Source organism: Martes martes (assembly GCF_963455335.1).
Source record: "Martes martes genome assembly, chromosome: 6".
Taxonomy (NCBI): domain Eukaryota; kingdom Metazoa; phylum Chordata; class Mammalia; order Carnivora; family Mustelidae; genus Martes; species Martes martes.
The window spans coordinates 117,064,561-117,088,920 of NC_137893.1; the positions used below are offsets into that span (position 1 = coordinate 117,064,561).

General features: G+C 56.9%; 1 protein-coding gene across 4 annotated transcripts in view; it reads left to right on the forward strand.

Annotated features, from left to right (window-relative positions):
• GRM4 (glutamate metabotropic receptor 4) overlaps positions 1 to 24,360 on the forward strand; it is a gene marked incomplete at its 5' end in the record, with an annotated part of 125,829 nt that overhangs the window by 48,239 nt on the left and 53,230 nt on the right. For all 4 annotated transcript variants that reach the window (XM_080806235.1, XM_080806232.1, XM_080806233.1 and 1 more), the window contains one exon: positions 15,615 to 15,831. In XM_080806235.1, the coding sequence (XP_080662361.1) occupies positions 15,720 to 15,831 (112 nt within the window). The remainder of the gene's footprint in view (positions 1 to 15,614; positions 15,832 to 24,360) is intronic.

Genomic DNA, 24,360 nt, shown 5'->3' on the forward strand with positions numbered 1-24,360 from the left:
CCCAGTGGGACCTGTGGAGGCCTTGGTTAATGGGCAGAGTTTTGTCTACCCCGGAGATCCTGGGGTAGGGGCATAAGTGGATGAGACAGGGTGGAAGGGGCCAAGATCCAGTCAGGGGTTCCCTCCAGAGAGTGGTGTCAGCTCAGATTACCAGTTGCTGGAAACCGGACACATTGGGCTGGGACAGGCAGAGCCTGTGGGCATCTCCAACCTGTCCCCTCATTGTCTGGACAGGACCCAGACGCGCTGGTGGTTCCTGCCATGGGTTCTGTCTCTGGCACTGATGGGCCTGGGTATTAATCAGTAGCTGAGCGATTGAGGGAGGATGACTTCTCTCCCTGTCCCCAAGTTTTGCCTACAAAATGCAGATAGTAACATCTCCACGGAAGGGTTTTGTTATGAGTAAATTAAATGAGGTAATGGTAGAAAACACTGTCTGGGGCCAGCCCCCTGGAGGTGACCTCAGGATGTACCAGAGATGGAGGAGAAGGGAAGGGGCCGGTATAGGTGTCTTAAAGAGCGGGTTTGCTCAGTGGGGGGCCAGGGCCCATGCCACTGGGGACTTCTGGGATGGGGTGTAGAGCAGGTTCTTGGTACCGGGCGGGGACTGTGCTCTGCCCCACCATGTCCGAATATCTGGTCCATTGTGGGCAGGTGGAATGTGGTCGCTGAACTGGATGGAACATCTGGAGGTTTCTGGAGAAAGTACAGAAAAGTAGAAGGGTCTGGGGAGAGATCCACCGCCATGCGTACCTGCCCTCCTTCCGGAGACGCTGGGGCCTTCCAGGCTAGAGGCTGGATCTCTGGGCTGAGAGTCACAGGAGGCAGCCACAGCTGTTAGGAGGGTTCCAGAGGGGGATTCAATCGAATCCTTATTTCGGTGGTGGTGGTGGGGACAGTACAGCCCAGCTGCAAGGGGTCAAGTCCCTGCATGGCCAGATGCCAGATGCCTATCTTTGGGCAAGTAGTTTGGCTTCCCTGGGCCTCGGTTCCCTCACTCGTGAAATGGGCGAATGCCGGTACTCTGCCTGGGGCGGGATTCTGGGGAGGAGTAAATAAATTAATGCTGCGAACTGAGTCTGGCACACGGGAAGCACCGGTGTAGTTGCTATGACCCTTAGACGAGAATGCTGGAGCCCTGGATGGGCGAGGGTCTAGTTACAGGCCACGCGGTGAGTCAAGTTGGTGACAGCCTGGAATTCAGATTCTTTCCATCGTGGCAAGCTCGCGGAGCCGTAGAGGGTGATGGCAGGGGAGGTGAGAGGCAGGGCTGGTCTTTTCCTGCTCTGGGCCTACTCTCTGACTGCCTCCTCACCCTGCCTGTCTCTGGGACAGCTGGAGAACATCTAGGTGCCTGCCTATCTTGAAGGAGTGGGCTTGGCTCAGAGGAGAAGCCGGCGTCCGGAGAACCTGTTTGCCTGTCTTCTGACTCCAGGCCTTTCTTTTAGTTTTGGTGATCTTGGAGTTTAGGGAAGGGCTCACAAATTGGGAGTGTCACAAAGAGACACTTGGAAGCTGGAGGGCTTGTGGGGAGGGCATACTTCTGTCCATCTCCACAGATACTCCCTGGCCCTCTGCCCTCCCTTCTTACCTGGACTAGTGCAGGGGCACTCCTGCTGCTCTCCTCTGTCCCCATCTTGTCCCCACGTCTGTTTTCTGTACAGATGCATCTCATGCTCTCTTCTTCCACCCTCTTTGTGTTCTTGCTTTTCCTTGAAACTGCCATGGACTCTTGGCCACAGGGCCTTTGCACTTGCTATCTCTTCTGTCCAGGATGCTTCTCCCTTCCCTCTTCACCTGGGTATTGCCTATCCATCCTTCAGGTGTTAGTTTACTGTCTATCCTCAGGAAGCCTCCTTGGGTGCCCTGACCAGATCAGGCTCTTACTCCAGGTTCTCACAGGCCCCTTGCCTCTTCTTCCCAGCACATCTCAGAGGCTGTGATTATGTCTGTGTTGGTGTGCATATCTGGTTAGAGATCTTTTCTCCCACTGGACTCAACTCCATGAGGACAGATACTTGCTTTTGCCCACCCTGGCGTGCCTGGTGCTTATCATGGTGCCAGACACATAGTGAGTACTCAGTAAACGTATTTTGAATGAATGCATGATGGGGTGGGAAGTCCATATCCCTTCTACCTTTGCCAGGGGTCAGAAGCCCTCATTTTGCAGGCTGAGATGGGGGTTCCACAACAAACATCCCTGAGGAGGGACCCCTGGGGTGAGACACAACCAGGAGCATGCTACATGTGGGTCCCTTCCTGATGGTGCTGAAGAAAATTGCTGGTTCAGGGAGAGGGGCTGCTGGTGCCTGGACAGCGGTGGGGGCAGACAGGGAGCAGAGAAGCCCTGGGAAGGTTGGTGATGCCCCCTGCAGTCTGGGCGCTCAGCAGCCTTCTCACCCCGGGAACCCACTGGGGGCAGTGCTGGGTCGGAGAGGAGGGCAGCAGAGAGCTGAGCTCTGCTGGCCAGCTGCCAGCAGCCCACCCTGTGATCTTGGCTAAATTGTTGCCACTTGGACTATCCACTCCTGGGTTTCATCATTTGGACCAGGCCAGTGTTTTGCAAATTCTTTCTCTAGAAGCAGATACATGTCACCAACAGAATCAGGTAGAGAAACTCATTTATGAGAATGAGATAAAAGTGGACTGCTACTTTAGTTCATCTGCTCATTCATCTATCATTCGTATTTATTTGCAGAATCTGCAAAATAAGGGCTTGTGTGCTGGGCACTATCCTAAGTCCTGGGGCTATGGCAGTGAGCAAGGCAGACAAAACCCCCGTCCCTGTGGGACTGACATTCTAGTGGGGAGGTAGATGATCAAGGGGACACATGAATGGGATGTATAGTAGCAACAGACGATGACAAGGGCACAGCCAGTGCCAAGGTCCTGAGGCAGGCTCCTGCCTGGGGCGTTGGGAAGGCCAGCATGAGGCCCCCGAGTGGCTGGAACAGAGCAAGAGAGGGAAAGAGGGGTGGGTGTTGAGGGCAGGAGGCTAAGGGCCTGGTGAACTCTGGCTGAGAAGGGAGCCTCTTGAAGAGAGGAGGGACATGACCTAACTTGGGTTTTACATGGGCGCCAGCTGGGGAACGGGCAGTGGGATGGGATGGGTGGTGTGGGAGGTGGGGGACCGGTGAGAGGATGGTGGGATAGTCCAGGCCAGAAATGCTGAAGCTGTGGCCCAGGGTGATAGTGGCAGTGTGGTCGAGCCATGCTTGGATTCTGGATTTATTTTCAATGTAGAGCTACCAGTATTCGCTGATAAATCAGGTTTGGGTCGTGAGAGAAAGAGGAATCAAGGACATGTCTGATCCTGTAGACTGAGCAGCAATTACCTGGCTAGGAAGAACTTTGGGAGGGTCTGGGGGTCCCAGTAGATGGCCAAGGGGAGCAGGCAGTGGGTGGGAGTCTGGAGTTTGGGGGTAGGTCGTCAGGCCTGGGAATGAGTGAGTCTGGGAATGACTGAGTCCCCGGGTTGCCAGCACTCTGGACCAGCCAAGGAGGCTGAGGAGGTGCTGTCTTAGAGGAAAGAGGGCAACCAGGGCATCAAGGAGGCGGCGGGGGGTGGGCGGGCAAGTGGAGGGACTGCATGGTCAGATGTTGCTGTGGGGTCAAGTGCCATGAGGACTGGTTGGAGGGATCAGGCTAAGAGCCCCCAAAAACTGCTTGACACCCTGGCCAGGGTATCACCTGGCCTTGCCTGCTTTGTGGCAGGTCCCTTTTGCTCCGGTCTTGGCCCCCCTCCCCCGCCCATGGCTCAGGCGCCCTCCCCCTCCTCCCCATCCCTGAGGGAGCCCCAGAGCTCCAGTGGGGCCTCCCCTCCCCCGCCAGCCTGGCTCTGGCCCAGGCTGTGATATAAATTACACGGAGTGACGGTGATGTGACTTTTATCGGCTCATGTGTTCAATAATGTTAATACATCCCATTATATCATATTATATTAATACAGAGCCGTATATTACACACAGCGCAGCACATTAACTGGCGGGAGCACTGGGGCAGCCGCTCTGGTTAATTTCCCCTCCTCCCGGCCGGGCCCTCTCGGCTGGTGCTCAGCGTGCAAGAGCCGGGCCCCAGGGGAGCAGGGCAGAGGTGTAGTTCTGGACCTCTCAGGGGCGCCCCATTTGCTAAGCTTGTCCCAGCCTTGCCTGCACCTCCCATGGCTTACAGTTGTGGGCAGATGGCACTCCCAGGTCGTGGAGGCCCCTCCCTTTGTCCTGACATTGTAAGTCCAACCGGCAGGGGTCGTTAACCACGCCCCCTCTTGAACAGATGTGGAAACTGAGGCTCAGAGAGGCAAAGGCGAAGCAGTGTGCTAGGGGATGTGCTGGGGAGAGACCTGGGGCACGGACTCTTGACTCCCCATCCTGGCTGCCCCCTTCCCCCCAGCGCGGGGATGGTGTGGACAAAGGGCAGCAGCCAGCAATGAAAGCGGAGGACGTGGGAGGTGTGGTGAAGGGCTGTGTGCCAGCACCCAGGGGCTGGAGTCAAGATAGCTGTGGGTTCAGGTCCTGCTTTGCCACTTGCTGTAATTTTATATCCGTGTTTGTCTGGGCCTCCGTTTTCCTTTCTGAAAAAGGAAGGTAATCAATAGCGTTCGCTTCATGGGGTTATCGTGTGAGGATTAAATGAGATAATCCCCGTGAAGTGCTCTGCACGGACTAGGTGCTCATTAAGAAACAACTACCACCAACACCTGAGCATCCTCTTACCTGCTGCCCCTCCCTCCAAGTCCAGCCCCTGCGCAACAACGCACGTTGGCCCCCTGGGGTGCCGCGCCACTCTGGGCTGGTCCTGAGCCCTCACCCCTCAGTAACTCTCGTGTGGCTCAGTGCCACCTAGCTCCCTGGCTCGTGGGCAGTGTTGTGGCACAGAGAAAGCCCAGCTTTGGCATCAGATGGGCCTGGGTGACTCCGGGTCTGCTCCCCAGCCCCCTGAGCCTCCTGTAAATGGGGCTAAGGCTTCCTGTCTTGGGGCTGTGCTGAGAATCAACAAAGGGAGAGTCCGTATCAGCTAACTGCACCCAATGTACTTGCAAGACATTTCATCATGACTCCTAGCATCTTGGACGGCTGCTCCCTTTCTAAGATTTAACATCTGTCCTCCCACATGAGCCTCAAAGTAAGGCCTAACAGAGCCCAGGCTCTCACTGCTGTGGCCGTTTGACAGATGAGAAGATGGAGGCTCGCAGGGGAGGTGACTGGCCCACGGTCACACAGCGAGGCAGTGGGCGGACGGTGTGGCAGCCTGTTTCCTCGCCTCTGATAACTTGGGCTTTGAGCCCTTCTTGGGAAAAGGGGTGCAGGCGCTGCAGCCCCAGGGGCTCCACAAACTCCTGGCCCTTTCTCTCTAGGCCTCTGGGCTCCTCTGTTCCCTGGCCTCCCCCAATGTGTATTACTCTTGACAAGGTGAAGGAATTAGCATGTAAAATCTGCAAAAGTGAGTGTAATTTATTGATCTACATTTTGCTTATAAAATAGGACAAGTGCTGATTTGAGGATTGTATTTGCTCTCGCCCTTGTGCCGCCCACTCCTTTGCCCCCCCCCCCCCCGCCCCCGCCAGCCTGTGCTCTTATCTGCGGTAATTCCTCCAAGCCTGCCTCTGAACGGCTCCTTTGTCAGCCCGCCCAGGCCCTCCACTCGGGGCCCTCTGTTCTTCTCCAGCCTCAGTGCCTTATCGGGACCCCATTTTTTCCTGGGTTCCTAAGAAAACATATGATGTTTAAAAGAGTGAGACAAGGGACTGAATAAAGCACTTTCTGGGGAAATGTTTGTTCAAAGGCCTGTTGCCTGCCTCTCTCTGGTTCTCTCCTGGAAAACATAATTCAGAACACTCCTGGAAATTAATCCAAGTGTCCGAGTGCTCTCCTGATAAGAGGTTGGGTGGGCCGCAGGGATGGGGAGACAGAGGTGGGTGTGGGCCAGCCCCAAGTGATTGCCTTCTAGGGTGCTGCTGGGAAATCGGGGGAGTCCAGAGGGGTGGGGACAGGGCTCAGCAGGCCCCAGGAGGTGAGGGACACCCTGGCTGAGTCCTGGGGAGGGAGGAAGGAGACCTCCAAGAACCATCTATGTGTGCCAGGCACCATGTTGGGGGGGGGCGCTTACCCAGGCAAAGGTAACATTTGCGCAGTCTTCTCTGGAAGGGAAGGATGTGAGGGAGCGAGCCTCATTGTGTCTGCTGGAAGATCATTAGGGCCAAGGGAACAGCCAGTGTAGATGCCCTGAGGCAGAGCGTGCCTGGTGTTTCAGGGCTCAGCAAGGAGACAGGGGCAGTGGGGGGGGGCCCTCAACGTGAGCAAGGCCAGGATGGGAGTGGCTGGAGATGAGGTCAGAGGTAATGTGTTGGAAATGCTTTGTTAAAAGGCCAAGTGCTGTTGATAATTTTGACAGACTGCCCTGAGCTGAACTGTAAGGGCCGTTTTATTAGCACCTGGCAGGGGCTCCCATAGGGAGGCTGCTATGTGAATTTTGCATGAAGGGGGAGATCTGTTATTTCTCCTGTCTTCTGCTCACCTTCAACACCCCAGTCCTTCTTGCTGCAAGGTGGTATGCTTTCTCACCAGGTTGTTTCCCCCATTATGATTCCAGGAGGGAAGAGGCCACTTGTGACTGTGGGGCCATGTCACCCCATGTGGGGTGGGAGATGGGTAATGGTCCTGGCGAGGGGCCCCGTCCTGGCCAGGGGGGTCCCCAGTGACCGTGGACCTGCCCACACATCTGCCTGGGCCCTCAGGAAGGGAAGCCGGGGTCAGGAGCCCACTTTCTGGCAGCCTTGGGTGGGGTTGGTGATCCTAATTAAAAGCTTGGATCCGAAAGGCTTGATGATGGAATTTCTAATTAAATCAATTTCATCTCGTCTGGGAGACAGAGGTTTGCATATGATAACCATGAAATTAATAATTATGTTTAGAAATTAGCTGTTGCTCAAAGCAGAGCCATTTACACAACCCTCTGGGGCCCCTGGCCCCCACCCCTGCCTGATCCTTTGTGTTGGAGACAGATGGGCCACTTCAGCCCAGCCTGTGACAGCCAGGAGTGAGTGGGGAGCTGAGCGCTCAGAGGAAGTAGGGCTGGCCCTTGGATTCTGTGTGTGCGCATGGCTGGGCATGTGTGTGTGCGTGAATGTGTGTGTGTGTGCGTGCACATATATGTGCGGGCCTACTTTTACAAGGTGGAGGCTGGGGTTCTACACGACAGTAACCTGGGCTCTGGAGGACGTCCCCCTGGGTTCAAATCCTGCCTCGGCCACTTGCTAGCCGTGTCACCTTGGACAAGTTTCTTAACCTCTCTGTACCTCAGTTTTGGGAAAATGGGAAGAATAAGAGGGTCCAGTTTATATAGTTATTGTGAGATCAAAGGGGCGAAGGCATTTGTAACCACTTAGGATAGTTCCTCGCACGTAGTAAGCACCCAATAAATGCTAGTTTTCTTTTCTTTCTTTTTTTTTTTTTAAGATCTTATTTATTTGAGAGAGAGAAAGTGAGAGAGAGAGAGAGCATGAATGGGGCGAGGGGCAGAGCCACAGGGAGAAGCAGACTCTCTGCTGAGCAGGGAACCCAATGCGGGGCTCGATCCTAGGACCCCAGGATCATGACCTGAGCCGAAGGCAGACGCTTAACCGACTGAGCCACCCAGGTGCCCCTGAATGCTATTTTGCTAGTTTTAATGGTGATGATGACTGTATGCTTGTGTGTGTGCCTGTGTGTGTGTGTGCCTGTGTGTGTGTGAATGTAATTCATTTCAGCCCAAATCAGTGTGTGCTGAATGTGAACCCAGCGTCTCCAGGCTAGTGAAGTGGAGATAAGGAAGACTTGTTTCCGGGCATCCTGTAGCCAAAGCACGAGGCTTCTGCTGCTCCGTTAGCATTGGTGAGGCTGTGCTGGGAACAAACCTCCTTCACGTCTCTGGGCTTCAAGTACATACACTAGACTCATTGTCTCACACGTCTGTGTGGCTTGGCTGAGGGCTCTGCTCTCTCCCTCTATAGGGACCCAGGCTGGTCTGGATCATTGCTGGTCTTGGTAGCCGAGGGGACGTGTACCCTGTAGGATCTTACGACTGCAGGGAAATGCTAAGGCCCCCAAGGAATGGCATTTCCTGTTCCGGCCTTGTTAGCCAGAACGTGTCACATGGCCACAGCCAACCACGAGGGTCCGGGAGTTGAAGTTCACCATGGCGCCGGCAGTTCTAAGGGCAACGTTAATGTGTGTGTATTTGTTTATCCCTCTCACTAGAATGTCTGTTCCACGAAGGCAGGGATTTGTCTCTGCGTGTTCCCCCCCCGGGGCCGCAGAGTGTGCGAGTGCTGTGTAAACCGTTATTGAGTGGGCGAATGGATAAATGAACGGATCCCTGGAGTTTCTGAGGAGTGCGGGTGGGCCGGGAGAGTGTGGGAGGGGAAGGCTGGTGGCCCCAGGGGCAGCAGGGGTGCAGGGACTGCAGGGGCCTTGTGGACAAATTTTGCTGTCTTTTAAGATAGCATTTGGCTCCTGGGAAAGTCTGATGTCCCCTTCTCAGTCGCAGTGAAGAAATGTGGCAGGCCATAATGTGAGAGGAAGGAGGTCTCCAGGCCTGGGGTGGCAAAGCTAAGGGAGGCTGAGTACCCCAGGTGCCGAGATGGAGACGGAGACTGGAGAATATGGGCATGGCCCCCGGCAGGGGCTGAGTGACTGACTGGACACCTGGGGCTGGGAGTCGGTGGCAGGTCTGTGTCTGCAGAGCAGGGTAATGAGATCCGATTAATGAGGGTGACACGAATTCCCAGAGGATCTGTGGGGAAGTGGCCAGTGGCCCCCAGTGTGGGGGCCCCCAGTAGGCGTGTGGGGAACGGCCCCCGGCTTGTGGGCTGAGAGGAAGCCCTGGGCCAGGCCTATCCAGGTCTATCCTAGTCCTCCCAAAGACCACCCAGATGCCAGCTCAGCCCCATGCCCAGGGTGCCCCTCCCCAATGCCCCCACTTTCCAGGCCTTGGAAGTCCGCTTCTCTGTTCTTTGGGGGGGCGTCTCCATGGGATATATGTGTGTGAGGCTTTGTGGCTGTTCTAAGCAGTAGGGTCACTCTTCTGCTTTTAAACCCTAGGGTCCTTGTCCGAGGTGGGCTTGGTCAGGGCTGAGGGTGAGGGGGCTATCCACACCCCTCCATGTGCTGGTCCACACCCCCCTTTAAGTTTCCCCACACCCCTCAGGCATATCCCTAGTCTCTCACTGTGAAGGCCCTGCCCAGCTGCTTCGATGCTCCCCCCTTGACCCTTGTCCCTCTCTTTGCACCTCTTCAGCCTGTCCAAGCCCTCGTCCCACAGTGCCAGCCTTTTCTGTCCCTACAGCTTCCCTGGAAAGCCCCCAGTGAATCTCTTGTTGTCCCAGACCTGGCATTTTAGCCTGGAGGCATGTCTGAGGACCCCCTTTTCTAGCCACCACCAGGCTAGTTCTCGTTGGTGACCCCGCGAGACTGTGGGCCAGGCTCTGAGGGAGACACACTCTTCCCCTGCCCCTCCCGAGCCCCATAGAGGGAGAAAGGGGTGGCCGCAGCATCTCCTGCTACTCTGGGCACTGTGTGTCTGCCGCAGAAGCCCTATGGAGACGGTGCATGGCTCCGGCGGGTGAGGGGGGCTGGGGCTGGGGGATTGTGTCCCTCAGCCCTGACCGTGCAGGCCAGGCCTTTGCAAGCTGGCGTTCCCTCCTCACCGGCTCTCTGAACTCCAGTTCCTGCTTGTGCAGCTTTCATGTACCTAAAAGCCTGGCTGCCTTTCATCTGGGAGGAAGAGAGTGGATGCTGAGAGCCGGGCAGTCGGAGCTTCGAGCAGCCGGGATCAGAAGGGCGAGGAGCAGAAAGCCAGCCCAGAGTCTGCCTGGCCGGCTGCAGGGTCTCCCCGCTTCCCTGGTGAGTGGGGCCACAGCCAGCCAGATGGGGGTCCCAAGGTCTGCGTTGGCCTTGGCTGAGGCTGGTGGCCAGAGGTGGTGGCAGGGTCCGGCTTCAATCTGCGGCCTCCCGGCCTGGCTGGTAGGTGGGGCAGAAGGATCAGAGTCAGCTGGGAGGGTGGGCAGTGTCCCAGGCGCCACTCAGGGATGGTGAACAGAGAGGCAGCGTAGTTCAGTCTCTGCCTTGTTTCTGGTAGCTCCTGGCTGTGATACTCAGAGGGCACTTTTCATCTCTCTGAGCCTCCGTTTTCTCATCTGCAAATGGGCACAATGGTCCTAGCCTTGCCTCCCTCTCTCCTGTCAATAGCTAGTGTTTGCTGAGGGCCCGCGTGTTTTGAACACTGCATGTACGTGCTAGTGCAGTCTTCTCTTATTTATAGGGGAGGAGATTGAGGTCCAGAGAGGCTGCTTGCTTGCCTAAGGTCACAAAGCTGGATGACAAGGCTGGGTCACTGCAGAGCCCCGGGCAGGCTGGCTGCAGGGTGCGCTGGGGGCTTCTGTGCTGTGCAAAGTGTTAGGGAAGAGAACAGAAGGGAAGGTGCTTTTCAACACTAGAGCTCATAGCAAGAGGGTTGGTGTTACTGTGGGGGTGGCCTTGGGGTGTCCATGGTGATGGTCACGGACACCTAGCTGCGTGTCTTGGGTTGCTGTGGACCTTGTGGAGGTCAAGGTAGAGGTTTGATCCCTGGCTGTTCTAAACAGCCTTGAATGAAATACTGGCTTTTGGGGAACTGGGCCCTGGGTGGCTCTGGGGTGCTGGGCAAGGTGTCTCACTGCCAGCTTGCTTCTCCTCTGCTGGGTGGTGTGGGACATGGAGCAGCCCCTCTTGGCGGCGGAGGGGGGGGACCCTTGATTCTGCCAGTCTGGGAGCCTGTGAACAAGATCCTGAGCTGGGGACATCCTGGGGCCCACCAGTGTTGCCATACCTAGTGGGAGATGTGGGGCTGCTGGCCAGGCCTGGGACAGCCTGAGAACAGATTCAGGTTCTAAACACACACGTGTGCACCTGGACACACAGGCATGTGACATTTACACACACACACACGTATATGTGCGGGTCTTTGCATGGGCTGTTCCCTCTGCCTGAAATGCCCTCCCTCAAATACCCACATGGCTCCCTCCTTCACTGGCTTGAGGTCTTGACTCAGATGTAGCCTGGTCGGAGAGACATCCCCTGGGCCCCTCTAATGGTCTCCTGCTCTGTTCTTCCTTTTTCTCCTGGACCCTTCTTCCCATCTAACAGCTCGGGATCACCTTTCCACGGCCTGCCTCTGTGGAGATTGGGAGCCCCACGAGGACAGAGTGCCCCCCTGTCCATCGCCAGCACTCAGAACTAGGCCTGGCAGGCTGTCGGTACTCGGTGACTTACCGGTAGGAAGAGTAAATGAATGAATGGGCCGGGCGCTCACGCGCTTAGAGCATGTGCTCCCGCACGTGCACACACACACGCGCCGCGCACACACACAGATGCACTTGGCATTCATCTTCATTGCTGCTCAAGCCCGGAAGCAGCTTTTGTCTTTCCCCACGTGGCATGGACCTCCTTGTCACTCCAGAAGCCTGAAAGGGAGAGAGGGGGAGAGAGAGGGAAAGCGTGAGAGCGCATGGTGGGGAGGGAGAGCGCGCATGGGGGTGGGGAGAGATTTCCTCACTTCCTCCCTCTCCCCTACCTCTGTCACTTGGGTGAAGTTCTGCTGGGTGCCAGCTCCAGACACACTGTCTCACTCTGGGATGCCCCTTCTGGGGATGCAATGGGTGTTTCTTTGCGTCCGCACAAGTGGCCTTGCCCAGCACAATTGGGGCACCTCAGAATGCCTGCTGACTTGGCAGATAGGCCAGGCTTCCTCATACCAGGATGACATGCCTCGTGCCCCTGGAGCAGCCCCACTCGGTGCTGTGGAAGGTCTGAGCAGACTCTCTGAAGCTCAGAGAGGGCTGCCTGGAGGAGGTGACGTGGGCTCTGTGGGCAGAGGAAGCCAGGCAGCTGGACCCAGAGTAGGCCAGCTGTGGTTGGTCAGGTGCCGCTGGAATCTGGGTTCTGGCTGATGCTGCGTGGGCATTGGCATGGGTGTGGCTGTCCCTCCTCTGTCACGCGGCTGTCGTCAGAGGAGAGGACTTCTCTGAGGAGAATGTTAATCAAGCACCCCTCCTGCTCCAGCTGGGCTGCAAAGAGATTGCTGAGGAGACCTCAGAAGCCCATGGGGTCGGCTTGTCCCAGTCACCCTGTCCAGGGCATCCCAGGGTTGGCCCTGTCTCCCCCTACCCCTGCAGGCCTGGGTGGGGCCAGGAGGGAGGAGGGCCTTGAAGGGCCTGCTGGGCCAGCATTCCAGAAGGAGGCGCCCCATCCCTGGGAGCACGCTGGGAGAGACCTGGCAGAGGGGATGGGAGGTTGGGGACAGAGGGCTAAGGGAGGTGTGGCGGGAGGAATTATAACTCACCTCTGAGCTAACCTTTCAAGGGCTTATTCCCTGCCAGCAGTTCATGAAAATTCCCTCATATAACCTTCACAACTGTATGAGACAGGGATTGTGATTATTCCCATTTTTCAGCTGAGAAAACTGAGGTCTGGAGAGGAGAAGTAACTTGCTGGAGGCTTCCCAGCTGATGGGTGGCTGAGCCGGGGTTTGAACCTGAGCAGTTGAGCTCCCAAATCACTTCTCGAGAAACGACCGTTCTGGGAAGCTCGGAGGGCCGGAAGCTGAGAATGAGCCTGCGAGGGGCCCAGGGAGGTGGGGCTGGGAGGGGATGCCGGGTTTAGGAGGTTGTCTCCTCCCTCTCAGCCACCTCAGGGCTGGGTCCCTGCTCCAGGGTCTCGGGAATTATTGGGGGTAGAGCAAGGGGCCCTCCTGGGCTCCTGAAAGCTGAGGCAGGGGCACCCCTGCAGACTGGCCTGCTTACCCTGAAGGAACCCCATGCTTGGCCCTCCCACCCTTTGTGGGAATGGGGGCAGGCAGTGGGGTAGGGGCCTGGGTCCTAATATCTGGACATCTGTGTGTCCGTGTGCCGTCCCAGTCCATGCAGAGTGCCTGAACTGGAGGAGAGGTGGGAGGTGGCTTGGAGGGAAGAATGAGGGGTGATGATTGAGAAGTCTCCTGCGCAAGGGGCCCTGAGACATCCCTGGGTTTCCTGTCCCTTCTGTTGGACAAAGTCCCTTTTGACTCCAGTGCCGTATTGGGAGAAAACATCAGAAGTAGGAGACAAGCTTCTTCTAACTAGGAAAAGTGCGGTTCCCCGGGCATGCGATGAGTGCTCCTTGCCGGAAAACCAGACACAGAGGACAAACCAGACCTGCTGGGAAGGTGGGCTGGAAGGGCCGGTCCTGGCCCCGCCCTCTCCACCACCTGCTCTTTCTCCAGCTCCAGCTCCAAATCCGGGGCTCTTCTGTTCAGAGGCATGCCCCGGGGGTGCTGTCAATTTTGTTTTGTTTTATTGTTTAAAATGTGTTAAATCGGGACCTTTTAGGCGTGTGCAAAACAAATGGGGTGGTGAGCCCCCAAGTACGCGGGACTCAGAGCTGTCCACTCCTGGTCATTTCCTCTGTGCCCTCCCGCTGTGATGCTTTTGAAGCTAACCCCAGACCTCATCATAGCACTACCCCCTTCTGTGTTTCAGTACTGATCCAAAGCAGCAGGTCTCCACTGGGGATGGTTCTGCACCCTGGGGGGTCCTTGGCAATGTCTGGAGACATTTTTGGTTGTCGTGACTGGGGGAGGGGTGTGCTCTCGGCATCTAGTGGGTAAGGGAATGGGGTGCTGCTAAGCGTCCTTCAGTGCCCAGAACAGAATCAGACCCCCAAAGCGTTAATAGTGCCCAGGCGGAGAGATGTTGCTCTGAATGACAGACTCTTAAACACCAACCAATCCCTACAACCCTGATACCCCTTGGCAGACCCTAGAAATAGCGATTCTCCTGAAATTAACCCGAAGCTGTTCTAGAGGGCGCTGTGTTCATGCTCAGCGCTCTCCACGGCAGAGGGCTGGCTGGTTTTGGGGGGCCAATGACGCAGGTAGGAGGGGGGATGGAAGCAGGTGCTCGGGAAGACTATAGTGTGATTTATTTCCCAAGCAGGTGGTATGTTTGCCTGATTCTGCATGCAAGAACACACAAAGGGTGTCAGGGGAAGTGTCTCCCTGTTCCTGCCTCCTAGCAACCTGGTTCCTTCTCCAGAGGCTGTTCCATTTCAGAGGGGGGAAAAGCCCATCCTGCCCCCTCCCACAACAGACTTTGTTCCTGCTGTGGGTCTTGGAGAACTGTCTAGAGCCTGGCATGGAAAACCTCCAGGACCTTTTTCACGGCTGAATAGTATTCCTTGAGGGGCTGTGGTTTCTTTTACTGGATTATTTCCAAAGGTTTGCTCTTACAGACAGCGCCACGGTGGTTATATACCAGCTTAGGACCACGAGAGTTACAATGAGAGGGTTTGGGGGTTCCCTGCAGTTGCTCAGCCAATCCGGACAAGCCATCATCTGTTTTCCCCACCCCAACCTTCCCTTTCTCCTGAGTAAGTTCAGTGAAGGGAAGCAGTGAGGGGCCTGCTGGGGCCCACCTTGGGGGGGCATCATGGGGGGGGCCAAGCTCATGGGCATCCTTGGTGGAAGGTGGACCCCTGCTGTCCCTGGGGATGGGGCCAGGTGGGCAACCACTTGTTCAGGGCACACCCCAAATCCTGTTGCCCCCCCATTCTCAGTGGTCACAGACTGGCCAGGAGGTTTTTGTCCTACGGTTGGATGTCGGCCACGGGAAGAAGGACAGCTTAGGGGCTCTGCATCTCACCTTTGCATGGAGAGGGCCCAGGGGACGTCTGTGGGGGCACAAAGGTACTCCATGGCTGGGAGAGCCGGGCCTGGGGGACAGAGGGCCTGGAGTCTGCCATGGAGGCCTGTCTGGACCCTGGGTCCCAAACTCTGGACAGAGGGACTTCCCAGGGGCCCTGTCTGCTCTGTCCTCCTGTGATTCCATCCTCTGGGTGGCCAGGGCCATGGGATAATGGCGGGGACCTGGTCTCCTGAGCTGGGCAGGACGATGGAGCTGTGGGGACAGGGTCTGCTGGGTGGTGACGTGAGGGGCTCCCTGGGAAAGGGTGATGGGCCGAATGACCTCTCAGTGCCCCTCTTGACACCCTCATCCCCACCCCAGCCCTGGGATAAATTATGTTGTCCACCTAGGGATTTTCCCTTGCTGGGATCTTCTAGCTCTTTGTGTGAATGGAGGCACCCAGAGGCTCTGGTGTGTGTGTGTGTGTGTGTGTGTGTGTGTGTGTGTGTTTTGGGGACCACCAGCCACAGGAAACGGGTGAGGCTGGTTGGGATATTTTTCTGGAAGAGGAGGGCTTGAGGGCTGATGCGTCAGTCACTTTTCATACTGATGCCAGTCTTACTCTGGGTGGGGATGGGGAGGACACGGGGAGGCTAGGCGGTGGGGGGGAGCTGAGAGAGGTGGGAGGCCTTGGGACTCTGAGATGGAGCCAGGGGAGGGCCACCTAGCCAGGTGCTTACACTCTCTGGGCCTCAGTTTCCTCCCCTGTCAGGTGGACTAGGACCCACCCAGCCCACACCCCAGGGTCTCCCCTAGGACAAGAAGGGCTGGGGCAGTCCTGAGGCTGTAGGGATGGGAAAGAGATTGGTGTGCAGTGGTGTGGTGCTGGCTGAGCACGGTGGGGGTACCAGCTGCCCCCATCAGCGGCCCCTCTCGCCTCCAGATCCCCCAGATCAGCTACGCCTCCACAGCCCCCGACCTGAGTGACAACAGCCGCTACGACTTCTTCTCCCGCGTGGTGCCCTCGGACACGTACCAGGCCCAGGCCATGGTGGACATCGTCCGCGCCCTCAAGTGGAACTACGTGTCCACGCTGGCCTCGGAGGGCAGCTATGGCGAGAGCGGCGTGGAGGCCTTCATCCAGAAGTCCCGGGAGGATGGTGAGTCATGCTTGGGAATGGGGGATGGCAGGGCACAGTGGCCCAGTGCTGCCTGAGAGGTCCTCTGAGTCCTGCCGTGGGCTCTGTCTGCCCTGGGCCATTCCCCTCGTGGACCTCCGCCTGTCCCCTGGGCCCTGGAGAGCCGTCCGTGGTCTTGCCAGCCGGCTAGGGGACCCCTAGGGCTAGGATAGTGGATGAGGGACTATTGATTTTCCTGGCATGGGATCCAGCGGAAAGGCTGCTGTTCTCAGGCAGAGGGAGGATAGGATGGGGCAGAGGTGGTCTTGTTTAGGGAGGGTCTCAGGGACCCAGGAGATGGGGGCTCAGCCAGCAGGTTCTTGGAGCCAGGGTTGTATGAGGGGTGGAGCTGTGTAGCGGGAGTGAGAGACTGGGATGGGCTGGGCTGTGCTGGTTCCTTGTGGCTTCGGGGAAGTTGGTGCCGGTGCATGGGATGGGAGAAACTGGGACACAGGCTCTTGCCACAAGCCACCTTTCCCCCTTAAGCTCCCCGCATTCCCTTAATTGTCTTCAAAAGCTCCAGGGATAAAGATTTAGATAACAGCAAGCAAGAGGCTGGCAAAGCACGGGTTAAACCTTTGGGCATCCTGAAGCCTGCCCCCCTGAGAGGGTCAGTTCTGCGGCCTGTCCATACTGAGGAGGGCGGCCTGCAGGGGACCCTGGCCATGGGGGTCCAGTGCAGCAGTCATGCCCTGGGTCTGGGGCTCCCCCTGGGTCCGGGTGCACCTTGCCAAGCAGGCCAACTCCTTGAGGGTGGAGTATTGAGTGGGGGGGAAGCAGACAGCCTGTTCCCCTCCTGACAGGCCCAGCTCCTGGCAGAGGGGCCCAGGCCTCTCCCAAGGCTCAGTCTCTAAAGAGCTCACCGTGGCACCCTTGACCTTGGAGGACGGCATCTGTATATTTATACCTGCAGAACCCCGGGGACTCTAATTGCTTTTCCTAAGGACCACAGAGCATCCAGAGCCTGGCGTTGGTAACACCCTGTGGGCATAATCCTGCTATAAATCTCAGATAAGCCCCTTTAATTGTAGAGCTAGAGTAGCTCAGGGGCTGGCAACCTGATGGATAGGACGGAAGTGGGGCGGCGCTGACCAGTGGCTGGGCTCCAGGCCACTCCCCATGCCGGCAGCTGGCCAGGCAGAGGGGAGCGTGGGCTGGATGGGCCCCCACTCCAGCCTCCAGGCAGGTGGGCCGCGCTGCAGCTTCTCGGGGTCCCCTGGCCATGTCAGACCCCCAGGGATGCAGCCGCCTCCTGCTGGCTGCCCACGTGTCCTTTACTGCTTTGCTCCGATAGGACATGGGGACTTCTTTCTGGGCTGGCCCCAGCCACCCTGCTCTGCCGGTTCCCATCCTCCATGGCTGGCATCCTTTCCCAAACAAGCCCACCACCTTTCGGTTTCAGGTGCAATCTTTACAGGATTTGCGGACAAAGGTGCTAGAGGGAGGAACAGAAAGTCTACAATTGTAGTGTTCAGTGGTATTCAGTCCCGGTCACAAGGGACCTAGAAGCCCCTCCCAGTGCTTATGTAGCTCTCCCTAGGTGCCTCGTACCGGCTGAGCGCACGTTTGACACTTGTTGTCCTGGGTAACCCTCCCTACCCAGTGAGGTAGACTTCCCCGTTTTATAGGGGAAGAAGCTGAGGCACAGAGAGGCCACTAATAACCAGCCCCAGGTCATACAAGTAAAGAGGTAGAGAAAGGATTTGAACCCAGGCTGTCTGGCTTCAGGACTAGAGGTCATAACAGCTTTTATAGTCATCACTCCATCTTCTGCCCCCATTTCCCACAGATGAGGGCGTGACAGACAGACAGACAGACACACATAGCCTGGAGGGACACTTGCTGATGTGTTCAGAGCAGGAGAAGTATGGGATTGGGGTGAGGTCTAGGTATTGCATTTTTAAAAAATTTTATTTATTTGTTATAGAGAGGGCGAGGCACAAGTTGGGGGAGGAGCAGAGGCAGAGGGAGAGGGAGAAGCAGACTCCCCACTGAGCAGGTTGCCTGACACGGGGCTCGATCCCAGGACCCTGGGATCATGATCTGAGCTGAAGGCAGATGCTTAGCCACCTGAGCCACCCAGGCATACCTAGGTACTGCATTTTGGCCGAAACCCAGACTATTGTTTGAATTTTCTACAAGCATCTAGAAGGTATTTGGTGGTCAGAAAATATATTGTCTACTCAAGACTTTTAAAAAGGAATTCTAGAAAAAGAAAACTAACTTTGCTGCCAGGGCCCGTGGCTCAGGGACACCCTTGGCCTGGCACCGGTGTCCCTCCCAGTGCCCCTTGCCCTCTGCGCCCCATCCATTGCCCAGGGCCTAACCTCCCACGTCTTTAGAATCTCCTCCTGGCTCCCCTCACAGCCCCAAGACCCTGGCTGGGCCTGCCCTCGTGTAAGGGCCGCTAGGTCTTCCTACCCCACCTGCTAAATGAAATTTGATTTGGAGGAACGTCTTTACGTGGGTGAAAAGAAAAGGAGAGAGAAAGCGGTGCTCCAGCTGGCCAAATTGAAATCAGAATTGAGTGGCCTGTAGAAAGAGGCTGCTGTACCTTGTAGCCTAATCCCTGTGAAAGATTAAAGATGTCTTTGGCCGTATATGGTATTGATTCGTCCTCTGAAGTATAAATCATCTGTGAGTTGCACAGAGGAGTGCCAGGCAGCGGAGTGGAGGGGAGGGCGTGCTTGCCAGACTGAGGATGTACATCAGAGCCGAGGGGAGAGCTTCGCCAGCGAGTCCTGGGTGCCTGCCTGCTCTGTGGGCTTGGGGTCCTGCAGGGGAGCACCATTGCGTCCATTTTATGGATGAAGAAACTGACGCCAGAGACAGTAGGTGATTTCCCCAAGGGCATATAAGCAGGATATGGAGGACCTCTGTCCTTTGGGTGGGGAGCTCTTGCCTAGCAGTAGGTTGGGCCGTTGGCACAGGGCTTAAAGGAAGCCCCGGCCCCGTGTTTCCCAGCCCCCATCAGTGCCTCGCTCTCCCACCCTAATCATTCAGTCATGTGGCTCATTCCCCAGGCTGTCCTGTGGTCCTTGACTGAGCCCTGCCCTGTGCCAGGCACCCTCCCTGCACTATTGTGAATCCTAGAGACAACGCTATAGGTCCAGTGTGTCTGTTCCCATTTCACAGAGGGGAACACTGAGGCTCCAGGGGATGAGGTGGCTTGCCCAGGTTCACACAGAGAGGTGCTGCAGCAGAACTTGGAGCCAGGCTCTGTTTCTCCCCACCACCCAAATCACAGAGGTGGCAGCGTGTGGTTAACAGGCTGCTTCTGGAAGACAGATCTGGGCTCTGGCTTGGCGGCCTCTTGGCTGTGAGAGCCTGGGACAGTCACTCCGCTGCTCAGGTTTGGTTTGCTCACCGGTGAAATGAGGATAAACCTGGTTGCTGCCAGAACAGAACGTGCTTCTGGCCCACGGCTGTGGGAGCTCAGAAACACACACCAGAGGGTTCTTATCAGGGATGGGGGTGCACGGGTTCCAGCTCTCCCCGTCCCCATCGCCTGGCCACTCCTAGGAAGACCCCAGGTAGAGCTGGAGATGAGGCTGGGTGCTAATGGAAGCTGTAGGTCATGTTCAGGGACTAGGCTAGGGACAAAGCCTCAGGAGTCCAGGGCCAGCCTGGTTCTCACAGGACACTTGGTCCTGCGGCATCAGGACGGTGAGGTGAGCTCCAAAGGCAGTGAGTGCGGGACCCGCGTGGGGGTGAGGGGTGCACGTATGTGATTTTCTGGACACATGACCGGCGGGCCTGCCTGGGTATCGGCGTCTGTGGACAGGCCTGTGTGGGCATGCGTGCTCGCGTGAGGCGTCTGGTGCCTTTCCCCATCTTTGAACGCCAGGACTCCCTCCTCCTTGCCAGGCAGCTGGGATTAGGCATGCAGAGCAGGCCCTGCCTGGGCTCGGGAGATAATGCAAGTGAGTCACCCCAGGAGGGAGGAACAGGCCTGAGGGGGTGGTACCCATGTGGCCCTGTCCTCAGTGCCTCCTTCCACCATCCTGGGCCCCTCGGGGTTGGGGTCTGGGGTATATAAACTTCTACACCCCCACAGCCTCTCTCTGCCCCTGGGGCCCCACGTGAGCCTCAGTTTACTTCCCATAGTGCTCCATTTTACGGATAAGGAAAACGAAGGCTCAGGGAAGTTAAGGGATCTGCTGAAGGTCAAACAGAAGTGCTGAGTAGCAGCCCGGGGCCTCCTGTGTGGGTGAAGGAAGAATGGACGATACTAGTAGGTAATACTGACGGAGTCCTTCCGTAGACCAGCTCTTGTTTTATGTACCTCATATATGTTAACTCATTTAGCCTTCAAGACAGCCCCATTCTACGGATGGCAATACTGAGGATCAGAAAGGTTAGGCAACTCCCCTGAGGTCACATGGCTGGAAAAGAGCAAGAGCGGAATTTGAATCCAGTAGATGGTTCCTTCACCTCTGGCGCATGTGACAGGAAGGACACAGGCCAGCTCCTGGCAGACGCCTCTCCAGGGGGTCACCTGGGGGCTTTGGTTCTGGTCCTCTCTGGTGAGTGATTCCAGCACCCTGGGCATATCTGGGCCTGTGCTGCTAGGGTGGGAACAAGATGGCCTGCCCTGCGTGGTGACAGGGCAGGAAGGGGCGGGGGTGGATGGGTCAGGTCTGTTCCTTGGAGGACGTCCTGTCCCTTGCACAGTGAGAAGTTCCAGAGCCTCATCTCCCCGCTGTGTCCCCGTGTCCCCTATTGATATTCCGGAGACACTGGTGAGTCAAGCTGTTGCTGGTCTGACCTCCAGCTCCAGCTCCCGGGGCAGAGCGTCAGACCTGCATTTAGATGGCTCCTGTCAGCAAGGGCGGTGACTAGCGGGGCTGTCTCAAGGCTGGGGTGCTTCCTCATCCCACTGCTGTGACATCTTTGGACTCATCTTCTCCGGGTGTAAAGGGAATACTCACGTCCTGGAGGCTCTAAGGGGATGGGGGAAGAGCTTGGCCAGCTGGAAAGATTTGTGGCCCCGGGGCTGGAAGTGTTGGCTCTGCTCCTGTAGCTGGGAAACTAGAAAGGACAGATTTGCCCCCGCATGCCCGCAGGATCCAGGGGCCCCGTACCGGTGGATGGAATGCCGGCTTCCCTTCCTGCTGCCCTTGGTCTTTTCTCCTCCTCCTCCCCTCCATCTCTCTACCTGCCTCCTCACTGCTCCTCTAACACTCTGGGCATCAGCCCACCTCTGGGCCTTTGCACTGGCTGGTCCCTTGGCCTGGAATTGTCTTTCCCTGAGTATCTATGTAGCCTACATGCTCAGTACATTCAGGTGTCTTCCCAGCTGTCCCAGCTGTCTTCAGAGAGGCCTTTCTGGGACCACAGTGTTGAAGACAGCCCCTCCTCCGGCCTGTTACTCTCCTTTCCCTGTTGCTGGCTCTGTCTTTCTTGTAGCACTTGACAAATAAATTCAGATTTGTTTATGGTGCATGAGGGCAGAGGGTTTTTGCCCATTTTGCTCTCAGCTGCGTCACTAACACTGTCCCCGGCTCATAGTAGTTGCCTAGTAAACGTCTGGGGAATGGCTGACCGATGACAAAACCCAGCTCCCCGCTACTTACTTCTTTCGCCCTTCTCCCAGGGGGCCTGAGGTGGTTCTCCCTGCCTGCAGAAGGGCAGACTGAGGCTGACAGAGCAGAGGCACCTGGGGTTAGGTCGGGTGGCCCTGGGACCCTGGCTCCCTCCCCCGCTGAGCTCCCTGGCTGGCCCCGGCCCGCTCCTGACTCTCGGAGGACAGAACCCTTTCCTGGAGGCGGAAGCAGGGATATGAGAGCTCAAGACTGCTCTGCACTGCGTCAGGCTGAGACGCAGGGCTCCGCTTCCTCTCATTTCTTGCTACAGTGCCTGGCTTGGGGTTCTTCAGCCTGAGAGGCTGCCTGCCCCGGAGGCCAGGAAGGGGAAGAGGCTCAGCCTTCCAGACCTGCTTGAGTTTCCCAGCTGGCCCTGGCTTTGCAGCCTCCATGTAGGCAGCCCCATGTGAGGAGAGGAGAGACATCGGGGGCACCACCAGCTCTCGGTGGGCACGGTGGGTGGGGGTGGGGGAGCGGTAAAAACCACCAGACCCCACGCCCTGCCCTGCATGCAGTGAGGGCTCGTGGAGTTTGCCTGAGTAAGTGAATGGAGGGATGTAATGATGCATCTGTTAAAGTAAGAGCTAGGCTGTGGGGCTGCACGGGGCCTGGCGCAGTGAGACAGGCTTAGACAAGTGAAGAGGAAGGGAAGGGCATGCCAGCTGGGGGAACAGCAGGAACAAGAGGCTGGAGATAGGAGTGAGTCAGGCAGATGGGCCCCTGCTGAGGGGCCTGGCCTGGTCCTAGTGGTCACGGGACAGGAACCAATGCGAGATGGAGCTGAGCAGAGTTTTTCCAAGCCAATCCTATATTTTAAATTTTTTTGGCAGCTGGGGTCATGTCTGCTGATCCGAGGGAGCGTATTAGCACACACCGTCTCCACCTGCTGTGTCCCACTTGCTCAGGGCCCTGTTGGGGGGTCCTCTTTGCCCTTTAGGCTCAGGCCAAGGCCCTGCCTCCCTACTGTCTTCCCTCATCTGCTCTTTTCCGGGCAGAGATGCTCACCTGGAGGGAGGCTGATGGTCACCAGGGCTCACCACATGGGAAACCTCAAGTTCCCCCACCCCGGTGCCTATTGAACTTTCTCTGGGCTTCTTCCATAAGGCTCTGGGCCCCCCTGAGCCTGGGGAGGGACAGGGCTCGCTTTTTCTCTGTGCTCTTCACCCCCCCTTGCACACAGCGGGGCCTTAATAGATGTTTGTACAATGAACACGTGAGCCAGCCCTGTGTCCTTGGGTCTGTCATTGCCCTTCTGGGGCCTCCTTCTTACTTCTGTAACAGGTGCAGGAGAGTCAGCTCAGCTCCAGCATCTAGCTCTGCCCCCTATAGGCTGCATCCCCACAGTCTATGGCCCTGGGCTCCAGGCATTTTTCTCTATAAGGAAAGGCTTTCCGAGAAGTGCTGGAAAAGAAGACAACCCTCAGAACCTAAAGGAATGGGTGTCAAACGGGGATGCTTCCGAGTTTGGTCTTTGGGTTCAGGGATGATTGGGGCCAATTGCACAGGGACAGAGGCTGGAGCATGCAATCTTCTTGCTCCCAATCAGATGGAATGTGGTTGGCCCCAAGGGGCCAGGGACCCGGAAGCAGGAGGGGTCCTGCCACTGGCTTTAGCTTGGTGTGTATGAGCTTGTAGCATCTTCTCTTGGGGAGACCTGTGGACTCTCCCCTTGCTGCTTCCTGGAGTCACAGCACTGGGACCGGCAGCCAGGGCCCAGGATGCCCTACCCGCTGGCCACGCATCCTCTAAGGATGCAGAGGGGAAGTGGACCCCGTCTTGCAGCCGGCCGCCATCATTCTAGCTTAGCAACCAGGCTGCCCTGAACTTAAGACGTGTCCTGTCTTCCACCGCCTTGGTCTGCCGCCTGTCACTCTACCGTAGGTGGAAATTAAGTGGACCTGGCATGGGTACCCCCTGCCGAGCCACGAGGCCTACCACGCGCCAGCTGGGTCTCCTGGCCAGCGCTTGGAGATTGGCAAGATGCTGGCATCAATGTGACTGCTTGGTGATTGCCAGGTCAATCTTCGTACTGCCGTGAAGATGAACCCTGAGCTTGCCCGGCCTGCCTTGGGGATGTGGCCTGTCCACTCTGATTTCTCTGCCACTCTGGCCTTTGGCAGGGTGCTGACACCTCTTGATTCTGCGTGTCCCCTGGGTTGGGTGTCATTGGGTCACTTTTCCTGCTCTCTCCGGTGTGCCTTTGATGTGTCCACCCTGGCCTATCACAGCGGGGCTGTGCTCCATTCTGGGTTTGCCTCCAAGCTGGACGGGAGTGACGGGGAAGAATATATTAGCCGCCCAGCCCTTGTTGCCCTGAATTTGCATGCCTGCCCTCTTGGACAGGAAGCAGCATTTTTTCTTACCAGCTTCCTTTGTGGAACAGGTTTGAAGATTTCTTTGAGGTTTAAAAAAAAAAAAAAAAAAACCAAACCCTTCCCTTTGTTGGTGGCAGCCACATTGTGGCTTTGACCTTCTGGACCCTGTCCTCTGGACACCATGGTAGGGTGGAGTGGTTGAGAGCCCAGAGGCTGGCTCTGCCCACCAGGAGTTGTATTGTGGTGAGCTGTCCCTTAAGGGTTTCTGGGCTTCAGTTTCCCCCTGGTGAAAGGGGAATATCGATAGTACCTGCCTTTTTGGTTGCCGGGAATGTGAAGTAAGTGAATCAGTGTAGGGCCTTCTGCATAGTCTGGGCCCTGCACAAATCACCGGGCTGCCAAAGGTGTCAGTTGTCGCCATGACTAATCAGAATGGGGGGGTGGGGGGCCAGTCTAGTTCGGCCTCTGTCTCTGGGTGGTTGTGTAACCCTGGGCTGTTCGCTTTCCCTTGTGGAGTGCCAGCTTGATTACCCACATGAAGGTGATGGGTTGGGGACCTCTGAGGTCCTTCAGTGTGCATCTCTGCATGCTTCACTCACCTTTCTTGGCTT